At 35.2% G+C, this 14,686-nt stretch overlaps 1 protein-coding gene across 30 annotated transcripts in view; it reads right to left on the bottom strand.

Moving 5' to 3' along the window:
* Nrxn1 (neurexin 1) overlaps positions 1-14,686 on the bottom strand; it is a 1,058,343-nt gene that overhangs the window by 949,397 nt on the left and 94,260 nt on the right. For 19 of the 30 annotated variants that reach the window (XM_085690899.2, XM_087907274.1, XM_087907282.1 and 16 more), the window contains 2 exons: positions 10,796-10,813; positions 7,433-7,462 (listed from right to left, as the gene is read on the bottom strand). The exons of 10 other annotated variants lie outside the window; for them this stretch is intronic. In XM_085690899.2, the coding sequence (XP_085547025.1) occupies positions 7,433-7,462; positions 10,796-10,813 (48 nt within the window). The remainder of the gene's footprint in view (positions 1-7,432; positions 7,463-10,795; positions 10,814-14,686) is intronic. One more of the 30 variants, XM_087907273.1, reaches the window with a different exon arrangement.

Here is a 14,686-nt window from a genome sequence, read left to right as displayed (position 1 = left end):
TACAATCTAAAGTAATCTCATAATATTAATAATAATAATAACAAATTGATATAATTGCAAGTAGACAGTAAAACAAGGGCACCATGTTTGATAGACTTTGGGCATATTGTGGTTCATTTATTTCCAAAAATCATTTAATTCAAAGGGATGGGATAACTTTTTCTATTCTTGATACAAAAACATGTCTAAAAACATTTGCAGTCTGTAACCACCTTGAGTCATGGATTATTTTACTAACCGACATTACATGGATAATGTATTGGATACATGAGGTTAAGATTTTGTGTATTGTTAGTTTTTTTTTATTAATTTGTTGTAAGAACTTATAGCATGCCCAGGCTGACTTGAACACATTATAATTCTCCTTCATCAGTCTTCTGAGTTCCAGGCTTGAGTCAAAGGTTAAATAGCTTACTCAAGGTCAGGAAAGAATGAAAATGGGCCTACATCCATGTCTGGAAGCTTCAAGACTCTTCCCACCATGTATACTGTTTACAGGTTATCATCTGTTTACTCTAAACAGAAAACTCGAAAATGAGATGTAATGGATCCTGAGCAATGTTTTGCAATAGATTACTCCTAAATTTGTCTTGGAAAAATCAGGCAAAGACCAGTTTCATAATCATTAGTATGCAATTGGAAGAAACGTTCACTATATCACTATAAGTAAGATCTCCTATGACGCTCTAGTATGACTGTTACTTTTAAAGTTGATTTCAGATGTTTTCTGATCTCACACTCAATGACATTCATAGATCTGTTGGTCTTAATTAATTACTATGAGAAATTATAGAGTTTTATTTTATATAAAATTATATAGTTTATAAAGTTTTCTTGAAATCTGCTGATTTATCTGTTGTATTATTTACAAAGCACTTTGCTCTATCTTAAAAGAAATGATTAAAATATTGAGATGGACAAAGCTAATTTTTAATTCAATAAATAAGATAATCATTTTAGAAAAGGAATATTTTTTAAATACATATGTTAAAATTTAAATGTGAACCAGGTGGTGGTGCCACACAACTTTAATCATATCACTTGGAAGGCAGAGGCAGGTAGATCTCTATGAGTTTGAGGCCAGCCTGGTCTACAATGTAAGTTCTAGTAGAGCTAGAGAAATCCTGTCTTAAAAAGACAGTAGCAACAATAACAACAGAATTAAATGTAATTTGCAGCACTTTTTAAACAGGCATGAAAATTCCTAGTTGTATAACTTCCCCCCCCCACAAATAGCATGGAAAGATTCTTCTATGTTCCAAGAAGAGAGGTTAATCTTCTACAAATCTAATAACATTCTTATTAACTTAACCAGCATTTTAAATACAAGGCTATGAAGAGAGTTAATGAAGACATGAGGAATTTAACAACCCAAAACTACAGAGATAGAAAACAGTTGCAACTTTACTATTTATAAACACAAAGAGATATAAATTAAATCATAGAAATATCAAACAAACACATGTTCTCAAAGTGACTTATGTTAGTTGCAGACTGAGCAGACAGACATCAAAGTAAAGATAAACTGAGAGGCAACACTGAGCCGTCAGAGAGCTCTTCTGTTGGCCATCTAGACCGCGTGGATGCTTAAAGTTCTTCTGTTTTCTAGTTCTGTGGATGTAAGAAAGATCCAAATTGCAGTGGCACAGGTCACAGTGACAGACAGCTGAAGACAAATTATGTCTTAGCCTGTGCATATTAAAAAACCCCATGATTTCAATAGAGCATATTATAATTTACACTCTTCTGAGCAATGAAGATAACTTTTTACTAGGGAGCTAAAGGAGAAAAATGTGACTTAAAGATCCATACAAGGTAAATAAGATTATTTTTAGAATTGATTTGGAAATCTGAAAGTACAATGAAATACTTGTAGAATTTCTAAAAGTATTTGCACATCAGAAGGCTGGTGAGTCAATCCAAGCATGGCCCAAAAGAAGCTAAAGAAGAGCTGAGCTATAGCAACAAAAGCCACGGAGAACACCAGGCTTGAATGTCACCGTCTCCCCAGTAGTCACATGTACACAGCAGAGATTTAGAGAAATTATTGTGCTGCAAGGAGGATCCTCTAAGAATGTGGGTTTTGCTTAATACAAGATTCCAGAGACTCCATTGCCACCTTTCAGCACCTGGGGACACAGAAAGAAGGTGTACTATAACTAGTGGGCCAGTTCTCACTTCAGAACAAATGAACGCACACCTTGACATTTGCCCTGCCATGCTCTGAAGCTGTGAATTGCTGTTTATAACCTAACCTAATCCATACCATTTTGCTACAGCAGCCTGACTGGACTATTACAGAAATGAAAGAAAATGAAAAACACAAGGAAGGTTAGCTCTCATACAAATATCAAATTTATTTTATGAGTGGGCTTAATGGAATACTATGACAGGACATAAAAGTTTTTAAATACTATAATATTGAGGGCTGTTATCAATTAACTGTTAAGGAATCTGACTATTCACTGTGAGAAAAATTATTTTGATTTTTCTTAGGATTGATTCTGATTTGAATCTTAAGTATCAGTAATACCACAGAGGTAATACATTTTTGAATACATGAAAATACATTTCAGAGTTTGGCTTATAAACTTTGACCATCTCTAAACACCTTGGATCATGAATAATCAAATAAATGTTCATTTGATAGATTCAAGAAAAAATTATTTCACACACATGGTATAGTATTTATATAAAACACAAAATAGACATATCATAATACAAGACTTCAATTTGGACTTTTCTAATAGCTGAACATTCTATGGTATATGGGAATTAATAAAATTAGAAAATCAAAGGATGAAATCAAAGAGACATCACATGACACTACAGATTTGGTTATTTTTCCTTGTGGCGACAAAGACATTAAAAATGTGAAAACCCATCAGGGGATTCATCCCTGCAGAAAATGAATTTTCCTTTTTCCAGAAACCATTTGGTCGCTGTAATTCTTCTTCTATTGAGAATTAAAGACAATAATACCTTGACTTTATATTTCTTTAGAGATCCACTCTTGGGTATGCTAAGGCAAATGAAAGTGATATCGGACTGATTATTGGTAGATAGACAAGCAATTGCTTTGGGTTGAAAGCTAAAAGACAAAAGGAAGTTTAGAGGAAGTAATAAATGCATCCTTTATAATCTTTTGCTAGTTTCTTCTGAATACCTAAGAACATTTTTCATCCTTTTTACCCCTTCCTTTATATACTTTGACCCATTCTCCTTCCAGTCCATAGTGGCACATTGTATACACTGCTATCATGAAAATGGCAAATTCAAGACCCTGTAAGAAAAGAAATGTCCTGGAAATATCTAATGGGTAATCAGAAACATGAACTGCCTGCTCTCATGGAGCTTCCACTCTACTAAGAAAAGGTGACATAAAATAAAACAAAACATATAAATGCACAATTAGAAGTCTATGCTGTGAAGGAAAAATACAAGCCTTTCCTCAAAGCATCAATATGTAACTGATATAATTAGTCTCTTACCCTCCGTTAGTGACCAGCAATTATGACTGGATTTGCATGTATAACATATTGCTATTTTTCTTGATTTAAGAGTCATTCATTCTTTCAGAAAACTATTAGAGTAAAATCTAAATAAGTAAATTTAAAAATAAACAATTGTTGGAATGACCTGAACAGTTACATAGACAAAGGCACTCATACATATGCACATACAAGTGCACTCATGCATACAAATACACACACAGACAGGTGTGAGGAAAACACCAAATTTCTAGGGAAATTGTTAAATTTATATTCTAAGTAAAAATAAAATAAATTACCATCACTATTGGTCCCCAAAATAATGCCATTGACAATTTTAAAGTGAACTAAATGTAAAATCAATAACAAGCATTACCCTAAAGACTATTTAGAATCATACAGCCTGTAGCAGTTAGATTTGCTCTGGGTACTGCATGAGCTCTCCAAAAGAAAGCTACAATCCATTAAAATGGAGATTATTCTTAATTATATTTAATTAAAGTGGGAAATGTTTCCATTTTAAATCATAAAACAAATTTAAATTATTGACTCTCAAGTTTGAAGCAAAGTAACCAGCTGACAGACCTAAGTATGATGTACCATGAAGGGACACATTCATTTCATTCTTCGTGATTCTGCTACCATACAACATCAACCCCTAACATGTATCCATCTGCCTTAGCCATTTTTGTCATACCGAAATGGTGAAATATTTTGCAGATTCCAAACCCTGACTGAGCTGGAAGAGATCAGGGTCCACATCCACTTGGGAAGGGTCCATCAGAAAGGGACTCCAATGTTACCTTCTGGTGGAAGAAATCAGGAGGATGAGGAGGTTTATACAAATGTCTCTCTTTTTCACTTGCATCTTTACTTATTTTTTTATTAATAAAATGCATTCATCTCTAACTGGGTACTTGGAATTTAGTAAAAAAATTCTCACAAAAGAAATCAAAACATTAATGATGACTGACATTCTTGAATTGAATTTTGCTTCTAGATACAGACACCAAAATATATAAGTTTCCAGAGGTCCATTTCAAAGACTCTTAGTTCACTCTGCCAGAGAAAAGTGGAGTAGAGAAGAGTGCTTCAGAGTTCCATGGTGATGGAAAGATTGGAGAGTAACAAGAGTTTACAGAGTGAACCATATATGTTTCATGAGTCAGATTTAGCTTCTTTTTAATGCACAACTAGCATTTAAGCTGATGTAGAAAGTTACAAAATGAAATTCCTAGACAATATGTTAGAGTCTTCCAACTGAGTGACAGAAATACATTGACCTGGAGTCATGCTCTTATTAAGTTTTGTCTGTGCACTAATTCATCCACATGGTATGCTGACAGGCTGAGTGTGATGCCATGACAGTCACAATTGTACTTTCTGCTCTAGATTGTAAATTGGTAAACCAGTCCACAATGAAAGACTGCCAAAGTTCATTTTTCATTTTTATATATCTAGAATAAACAATTATGTGATGGCAACTCTGATAATCAAAGTAACCCCTCCATCTATCATTAGATACACACTGATTCCAATGATCTTTTTAAAAAATTGAAATAGAAAAATCAAATGTTTTTCTTCTATAGCTTTGCATTGGAGAACAAAATTTGATAAAAATGATGAAATGAAAAAAATTCTGTTACACATATCAGCAGAAACATTTGAGACTTACATAGTATACTGAAGTGACACTCAACATTAATCACACTGAATTGTTACCAACTGGATGTAAATATGAACTATTCCTTATGTTTAGTTATATAACTAAAAAAGTATTTTGAGTTACTTTTAAAAGAGTTACTTTTTCAGAGTATAATGGATGATTGTATATACTCAAAAATCTATGCTTATACATTCATATAAATATATAGCATATACATACTGAAGCACATTCTATTAACAAGCAAGCAAAAGACAATTTCCTCCACATGATCTTAACCTTGAGTCCATATACAGGACAGTATATATACCATTAGGGACACACTCACTAGAGCTTGCTGTCAATGGGACATAAGCCTTGGGTAAAGACTTTAGGAAATACCCCAAATGACTCACCAATGCTTTGAGAGAATTGATGACACCATCATTGTCACAGTGACTAAGACTCAAAACAAAATGAAGTTGTACTATTGGAAATGGTCAACTGGCAAAGCTGTGACAGGTAAGCTAAAGCTCTATGTTACAACGTTTAACTTAGATGTCATTTCTTGCTTAATGTTTGCCTCATGTTTCTGAAACAGAAAAGGTTCCATGCTGGATGATACAAATGCAAGAAGGTAGAGCAGTCAACGCTCATCCTAGTCATGATGTTAACTTTTAACACATAAGAAAGTGTCATAGAATTCAAGGAAAAGGCATATTGCTGTATATAAGGATATTTTTGATTTAGAATCAGATATCAAGGGCGCATTGACTATTTCACAATTTAAAACACAAAAGACCATTCTAAACATTTACCTGGGCTGTGAGTCACTTATTTCCTTTGCTAAAAGCTATGTAGATGCATCTAAACAGCAAACTGAACATGTTTCTTCTTCCATATACTTCAAAAGAGTCCTCATGTCTGACTTACCAAGTGACACAACAATGTATAGTTGCTATTAACATTCTTCAAGTTTGTATGCAGAAAGGGCAAGCTTGCTTTTCCTCTTTTGTTTCCACCACAGGGCTGCCTTTTAGGGCTTCCATGGCATCAGTGTGTTTCTATGGCGTCTAGCAGGCAACAAGAGCAGAATCCAGAGCCTACAACCCTGGAGCTGTGCTATAATGATGCTTGCATCAGGCAGAATGGACAGGGCAGGTGTGTGCATTCAGAGATGAATATACGAGGAAGATATAATTATAGTCACTATACACATCATTTAAATACCATTAAATGATACTGCAGGGACTGACACCACAACCTATAGCTAATTTTTAAATATACTAATTATTTAAGCAACTGACATGGAAAAAATTAGTCCAAAATGCAAAACTTGGACATGGGAGGGCAAAGCAGAAATATTTCAAAGAATGCTTTCTTACCTTACCTTCATAAATATTCATTAACATACATATACCTACCTCCCAGTACCTCTCACCAATGCCAAAGGTCTACATACATTTGCATAACTTAGACACACTGTAATCCACACAGATGAAACTAAGAAACAAAATAATATAGTACCTTTACTTTTACCTATGCATTTGATGAGATTGGTCCATGAAGAAAGGATTTCCAGACAAAGAGAATAAAGAGGAGAAAAACAACAAGAAGAATTATGAATATATGTAAATGCACTGCTCTCTGAAAATTAAACAAGACAAGAGAATATAAACAATGTTTTGAAGACAATGGAAAGGCAGTCCATACATCCTGAGAATTCTGACTGTTTTTACAGAAAGATTCATGCAAGGGATTAGAAGCCCATGCTCATGTTTAAAGTTATATAAAAGAAGAATCTCAGTGTTCATAAGTTAAAAAAGTATAAATTGCATGGAATATTACAATCAGCACCCTGGAAAACAAAAGTCCAAGCTGTCTGCAAATTCCCAAACTGCCATGCATGGATGAATAATGGACTCTTAATGGAGCAGGTGATACTGGGGGTTTCAGATGTTAGCTCCTGACTGCTCTGGACTTTCCTCTCCTGTAAGGACTCTCCCATAGACACCAATAAGAAAAGCAGGGTTTCAGCCAAATTTCTTATGCCTTATTTATTTGCAGATGTCACAGTGAGAGGGATGGAGGGATACAAGTGTCACAGGAGCAAAACAACATCAAACCAACAAATAGAAGCAGAAAAAAAAACATGAAAAAATGTGAACAAAAGTTATGTATTTCATTTGCAGCCACATCATTTCCAAGCATCCGCCCATACTTTGCAGCGATGGTTTTGAAAGCAGCTACAGAACAAGAAAACACTGAAAGCAGAGTGGAAAAGGAGCAGAACCCATACCTTGGTCGCCCATCATCAGGTGTGCCAGACCTTGAAGGGAAACAAGAGCACAGTCAGCAATAAACAAGGGAGCATGGGAAGGCAGGATTGTCACGGTGACAAAAATGTTCAGTGACAGACATCTTGCTTCCTATGAGACATGCCCGTATCACAGAGGCAAATCAAAAACATTTTTTCAACCCTTGGTTGGAATGCTTTGGGGCAAAGAGTTATAAAACAGCAGGGTAAACACCAGCATATGCTGTGCGGTGTATTCTAAGTGTTAGTTAGAACAAGCAAAAGCTTGAGAGCACGATTTAAATTCAACCAGTCCCTTAAATAGTGCATCTGCCCTTCGTGTGCTTTGATAACATTTGGAACATTGTCCCCATAGGGCTTGCCATTGTTTGGCAATAAAATTATATTTTACGAACCCCCAAAAGATTGCCTTTAATATGGGCTGGGTCTGATCTTTTTCCTCTCTTCAAAAATGAGAACTTTCATAATTAAATGGGGTGTGGGAGTGGGAAGTGCCCTTAGACACATTGAAATGACAATGCAGAAATGTCCCCTTGTCTGATGCAGGTGGCAAGTGATTTATATTTGCTCAAATGCCAAACCAAGATAATTAGGCATGCAATTGAAAAGCTTGGATTTATGACACAATCATGTTTTCAAGAAAGAACGGGTAAGTTTTAAATAGATTCAATTAATTGTTCATGGGAAGCAAAATTATTTATCATTTTAATTAAATGCTGTTCTGTGTTTATGCTCCTTTATTTACTCAGGTTATATACTGCAGATACATTATCTCCCAAAAATTTTATGAAGATCACAATTTTTCTAAAGAAAACTCAAAATAGTCTCTTGTTTGGATTGGTTTTAAGCATGTACTCAATATGTAACCTAGGATAGCCTCAAACATAGTCCTCATGTTATTTTGCCAACATGCCCAGCTGTTAGGGTCATCTTAGCAAACTAAAGAGTCACATGAAGCAGTACTCTTTCTGAAAATCATGAGTCATAGCAGCTTAGCCTCAACTCAGAAACACAGCTGTAACTTTTAGATATATTTCAATAACTTTATATACAATCAGAGAAATGTAAGATCAAAATTAAAAAAATCTGTTTTTTCAATATCTAGTGGTACTGCAAATGGAATTGAAACTTTGAACTTGGGAGCATCATGTGCCAGTTGCCCCGATGTGCTTTTTCAAACTCATAAATGTGTTTTTATATTTTGGTAAGGTATGTACAACTAGAAATTATACTGCAATCATAACATAATTTGGAAATTATTTTAACAGTGAAAATGTTTCTGGAACAGGTTTTCTGGAAGGATTTCAACAAAAATAATCACATAAATGAAAAAATATTTTATACATGATTAATTCAATTTTTTATAAGGGAAAGAAGAGGTTGATTTATTCAAATTTTTAATTTTTCATTTAATTTTACACATATAGTTTCATATATACGTTGATATATATATACATATATACGCACGTAAATATTTGTTGTGAATATATATCCTTTCACCGAGGAACATGTTTGTATTTCTAGAATTCTAAACTACCTCGGGAAATTATCCCTGGTAAGCTCTAAACTTACTGGAGATCTAACTTTTCGAAAAGAGACTTAGAAATCTGTGGTGGTTTTGACATTGCACCCAAAAGGAAATTAATAAATCCCCAGGGACTACTATTTCTCCTGTCTCATTTCTAGCTCTAAAGGGAGCTTGGCTGCATTCCTGTAGTCACATTGTAAACTGAAATATTAAAATTATTATTTAATAACTTTATTACAACAGTTGATGGGCTTCTATTCTGAGTATCTTATCAATGCCCTGCACCAAATGATTCTGTGATTATGGAGAAGCATTTCTACTAATTAGGTTGACTTTAAAGTTCTTTAGAAATTCAAAGAGAGAAAAAAGAATGAACATTTTACAGAATAGTTTAAAAATACAGAAGAAAAATTTACAGCTTTTGTGTGTTCACAAATTTAAAATTATGGAACTAGAAATTAGAAAGGATACAAAGTCAACATTTGGGGGATATGACATATTGTTTCTTTAGAAATTTTTGTCTATTTTGCTTGAATATCAGTATAGTTCAGTAACAATTATTGACCATGAAAAGGTGACAAATTTGATGCTGATCTTGTGCTGATCAATGTTGTATTACAATGAAGTCTTCTTTTTGAAAAGAAATGATCCCTTTGTGATCTCAACTGCACTAATCTGTGACTTTCACTAGAGGCAATTTGTGAGAAGTCCTTCGTGTGTAGAAATGTGGGTGTGCTCATAAAATGACTGCACCCCAACCTGTAACAGCAAAGTAGATTTGTGTTAAATTCCATTTCCTGACACACAAATGTTCACACATTGCTGACAACTGTTAAATGCTGTGATTATATAATGTATATAGCAGGAGATAGTCAGGTGTGGCTGTACTCAGCGGGTTAAGCAAGGTGAATGTTTACAAGCATGGTGGCACAGTCTGCTCTATAGGCTGAGCTACACAGCAGGACCACTTTTTAAAAAAAACTGGGTGTGAAACGATGAGAGACTTTTATCTGTCTATTCTTTTGCTGTCGCTAATGTTTTTCGTGTTTATCTTTTCCAGATTTGGTTGGTAATATCAGACTACTTCATCCAAGTTCTTTAACAATAAAATATTGAAATATGCTTGTAGGAACCAATGGAGAAATTATATAACTTTCCCAAAATTCCATGATTGAGATAATCTAATGACACCCCAATCCACTATCCTTGTGTTATAAATATACTTACCCATGATCTCACGGCAGAACTGTGAGCTTTCATTTCCACTGGTAATGACTTGTATTTCAATCTAAATGTATGCTTCTTTCTTACTCTCAGTGTTTTAATCTATGTTCTTTTATGATTTGAATCATTTGAAACAAACCAAGGAGGTTAAAATGACAGAGTAGTAAACATATACACCAGAAAAGAAACTATTTTGCTCCAAAAATAGAAAAGATAGAAAAAAAGAAAAAAAAGAATGGAGACAGAATCACACACTGTGTTAAAAACTTCAAAGAAACACTTTCTTTTAAAAAAATAAAATAAAAGAAGTAGCGTTGTATCCTGTTTCCATATAGAACACTGCATTAAGGATTCTAAGACTCATATGGGCTGTTGAAATGTATTAGGCACTGGAAGTGAGATTAAAGGCGTTTTTATCCCAGAGACTAGTGGGGTTGAAGGTGCAGAGGTGTTCCATATGCAAAGTGATACACAACTAGAAATCAACGGATGATCAGAAAAGTCAACTTACCGTCTATATTTGAGATGTACTCTATGAATACTGAGAAATAAAAAGCAAAGAGGAGTTGAAAAATAAGGTAGAAAGCACCCACCTTCCACATTGTTGTCTTCTGAAAGCACATGACAAGGAAGGAGAGAAAAGGAGAAACATTCATTAAGCAGCATGCAGACTGGACCTTGCCTTTGCATGTCTTCCTCATGCAAGGCACCAAACACATCATGCAAGTGCTCCATCACTGTCATTCAAGGGCACAACAAAACCACAGGGGAGAGGGTTTCCTCCCATTGGCAGTGTTTACTAGATGTGAGACAAAATGGCAATAGCACTGTCAGGTCGTGAACAAAGGCTGTTTGTTTAAGTAGTCTTTCAGCGCTCCCTGTAAAGTGAGCTGCATTATTACTACAGGTTGCTGGCAAGGTCTTTTCAGGCAATTTTTAAAAGCTTTTTATTTTTATTTTGCAGTAATTCTAAAAAGCTCTATTTCTATATACTGATTTGGATCTCTCTAAAAGAAAGCCCATTGGTACTAGCAGTAAAATTTCACCAAAAGTTACTTTACTTCTGTCAAATGTATTATTTCCATTGTCCCTTGGTTTTGAATGCTTCTAATAACTTCCTTAGAACAAAAACTACAGCATAGATTTATACAACAAATATCAATGATTTATTTGGCTTATTTATTACAAGATCATTTTATTACAAATGACAATTTGCTATAATTTACTAAGATGCTGCTGAAAATATAATGAATAGAAAAAGTGCCCATTGCAAAAGAAATACATTAAACTAGGCTTGTTGTGGGTAAGCTAAGGCTAAAATTTAGCAAGCATTTCCTTGTGTTTTCATTTACCTATATGATATTAATATATTTTATATTATTAAGTATATGTTTTCATACATGTACATCTATGCATAAACACAGTATAACATGTGCATATATATATGTGTAATATATGTAATTTTATATAAAACCCATTTAAGAGTACAGGGTTTAAACTGAATAATTCTAACTGAGCAATTATAGACTGAGACATGGGAGTTGGCAGAAAGAACTGAAATGGAAGGTAAGGCATTCTTATAAATGCAGAACAAAAACAAGGTTTTAATACTTACTTATTAAACGTTTTAGTTGTTAATTATATAGAGTGAAATTCTCATCTGATCCTTATATTTTATATTTGTTTAATTAACTTTACATTATGCGTGGAAATTTGAACTAATAGCTTAAAAACTAAAGAAACATGCCTGTAGTAATCAGAGGATGAAACTGAGCATAAATGCAACGTTTACACTCACAAGTTTAAGTGCTATTTTTCCACTAGATGATTTTGTTTGAATGATAGGACTAGAGACTGAAATACACAGGTGCATTAACTCATTTCAGTAGCAAAAGACACCTGATTAGAAGGGACACAACATTTTAGGCCACACTTGGTTGATTGAATCTATTATTATTAAAGAAATATTTTTTAAAAAAATTCAAGTATTTGGTAGGTTTTTAATTTTTTTGGTTTTTATTTTATTCAATAAGCTGGTTCATTACTTATCATTAGAAATTCTGACAAGAAATTCACACAAATATTTAAATATGTTTGCTGCATTATACTGGAAATATGCAAATAACTATAATGCCTATGATATCCATTAGTTTATATCTATCTGCCTCTGGAAACTTATTTATTTATTTATTTTGGTTTAAGGTATTTATTTCAATGATTATTCAATATTAACATTAAATAAAACTTTCAATTCTGAGAATCAATTCCTCTGATGTTATTGAATTGCTGTAAGGAAAAGAAGAAAAGAAAAGCAGAAAATGACTTAGGTAAGGATGCTGCAGCCGTAAGGTTAAGGTCATTGGCTCCATTCACATACGACGGTTTCTTGCACTGTTAGGAGAGGAAAAGGCCCTGACATTCAGGTTCTCTCCGTTCTTACTCGGACTGAGAATACACTTAACTGAGGGGCCTCTGATGTGTAAGTTCAAGTTGGGACCAATGTACAACCATTCTGACCTGTGTATGTCCAGAAAATATGTTTCAAAATATTTGAGTTTTCCAAAGAGCTCAGATATTGGAGTGAAATATAAGGGGATATATCAGTTTCATTTGAAACATGCTGAAGAAAGTAGGCTTCAATAAGACTTGCCTTAAGTTTCTGTAATTTTCAAAGTTAATGACGGGGAAATACACACACGTACATGTGCACACACACACACACACACACACACCCTCCCCCTCCCACCCACACACTGAAACCAAACCAAAACAAACCAAAAAGAAAAGGAAACAGAATCCCAACCTTCTCTTTCCTCTTTTCATTGTACACTACACTCCGGTGTCCATTTACTGACTATGGTAGTTAAAACTTGCTGACCCAAGACTAGCCCATGCTTTACTTCACACGGTGGCTGCAACTGTAACTTAAGGTACTCAACCCATCATTCTTTTCTCTAATTTTCTGGCCTGTTCTCACATGAAACTGTGGAGGCTGAGTTGGAAGAAGTGTTATTTTTTTCTCTCCAGCTTCAGCGAGTATGTGTATACTGTAAGGCAAACAAATGCTATTAGAGTTCCGAGCTGTGCAGGGACGAACTGAGTTTCCACCTGCCTTAGTGTGCAGGGACGCCAGCTTAAAGTGAAGTATAAAGGGACCCACTTGGCCTTACCTGTAGACCTTGTCAAAGGAGGACATATCTCTTACATGTAAAAACCCTGACTTAGGACGTCACAAGGAAACCCACAGAATCAACTAACCTGGACTCATAGGAACTCACAGAGACTGAACTGACAACCAGGGAGCATGCATAGTACTGACCTAGGCCCTATGCATATATACGACATTTGTGTAGCTTGGTCTTATTGAGGGGCTCCCAACAGGGGCTTCCTCTGAGTCTTCTGTGCTGACTTTTGGGACCCTATTCCTCATATTACGTTACCTTGCCCAGCCTTAATAGAAGGCAAGGTGCTTAGTCTTCCTACAACTTGACATAGCATGTTTTGTCGAGATCCATGGGAGGCCTGCCCTTTTCTGAATAGAAATGAAGGAGGAGGGGGCATTGGAGAATGGGGAGGAGGAACTGGGAAGAGAGGAGAGAGGAAACTCTAGTAAAGATGTAAAAGAAAGGAAGGAAGAAGGGAGAAGGTGGGAGGGAGGGAGGAAAGGAAAAAGGAAGAAAGAAAGGAGGGAGGAAGGCAAGGAAGGAGGAAAGAAACCAGCCCTGACTTCTTAGTTTTGCATACCTAATTTTACTGGTGAATAAGCAGGTCTCTCAGTAATCAATTCCACTGTTATTACTGTGTCACTTAATAAAATCTTGCTTTTGTATCCCCTACCTATATAAAAGTCAGGAATCCAAATCTGCAAAAAAAATCATTTCGTTCCTTTAAAGCATGCTTCCCCCAGCAAATGGGCATCAGATACTGAGCTGTCCACCATGCCAGGAATGATAGCTTATGTGCTGGCATCAGGGAAGTAACAGACCACTACACCACATCCTTTTAAGTTATTACCGGATTAGAGCTATAAAAACTTGTTTCTTTTGCTCCTAGCTTGTAAGAATGTTAAGGACAGTAGAAGAGACTATTATGACGGCACCTAGAATCTGTTTTTAATGTAGTTTTAAGATCGCAGTTGGGCAGCCCCATGGGGAACTAAATAAAAGATGAGCACCCGGCATCTCAGCCTTTATTTGGTGTCTGTCTCCTTTATTTTTTGGTCTGATCCCATTCCGACTTGGGTCTACCTGCCTGACCTATGGCATCCATCGATGCTGATGTCACACAGGAAAGTCACTGTCCTAAATCTCAGCACCTTGGATTTCAAGAGGAGCAAGATCTTTAAAAGAGATTCCTCCCACCCTCTTCCCTCACCACACACATACCCGAGCACAGGCAATTTCCCACGAAGTTGAGACTGCACCCTGAACCTAAAGTCATCACCATACAGAAAACAGAGGGTCTCCATGTGTGATGGTAATGAT

Source organism: Myodes glareolus, chromosome 6 (genome assembly GCF_982192425.1).
Source record: "Myodes glareolus chromosome 6, mMyoGla1.1, whole genome shotgun sequence".
Classification (NCBI taxonomy): domain Eukaryota; kingdom Metazoa; phylum Chordata; class Mammalia; order Rodentia; family Cricetidae; genus Myodes; species Myodes glareolus.
Note: the sequence above shows the minus strand (reverse complement) of the source record. Positions and strands in the feature narration are given on the sequence as shown.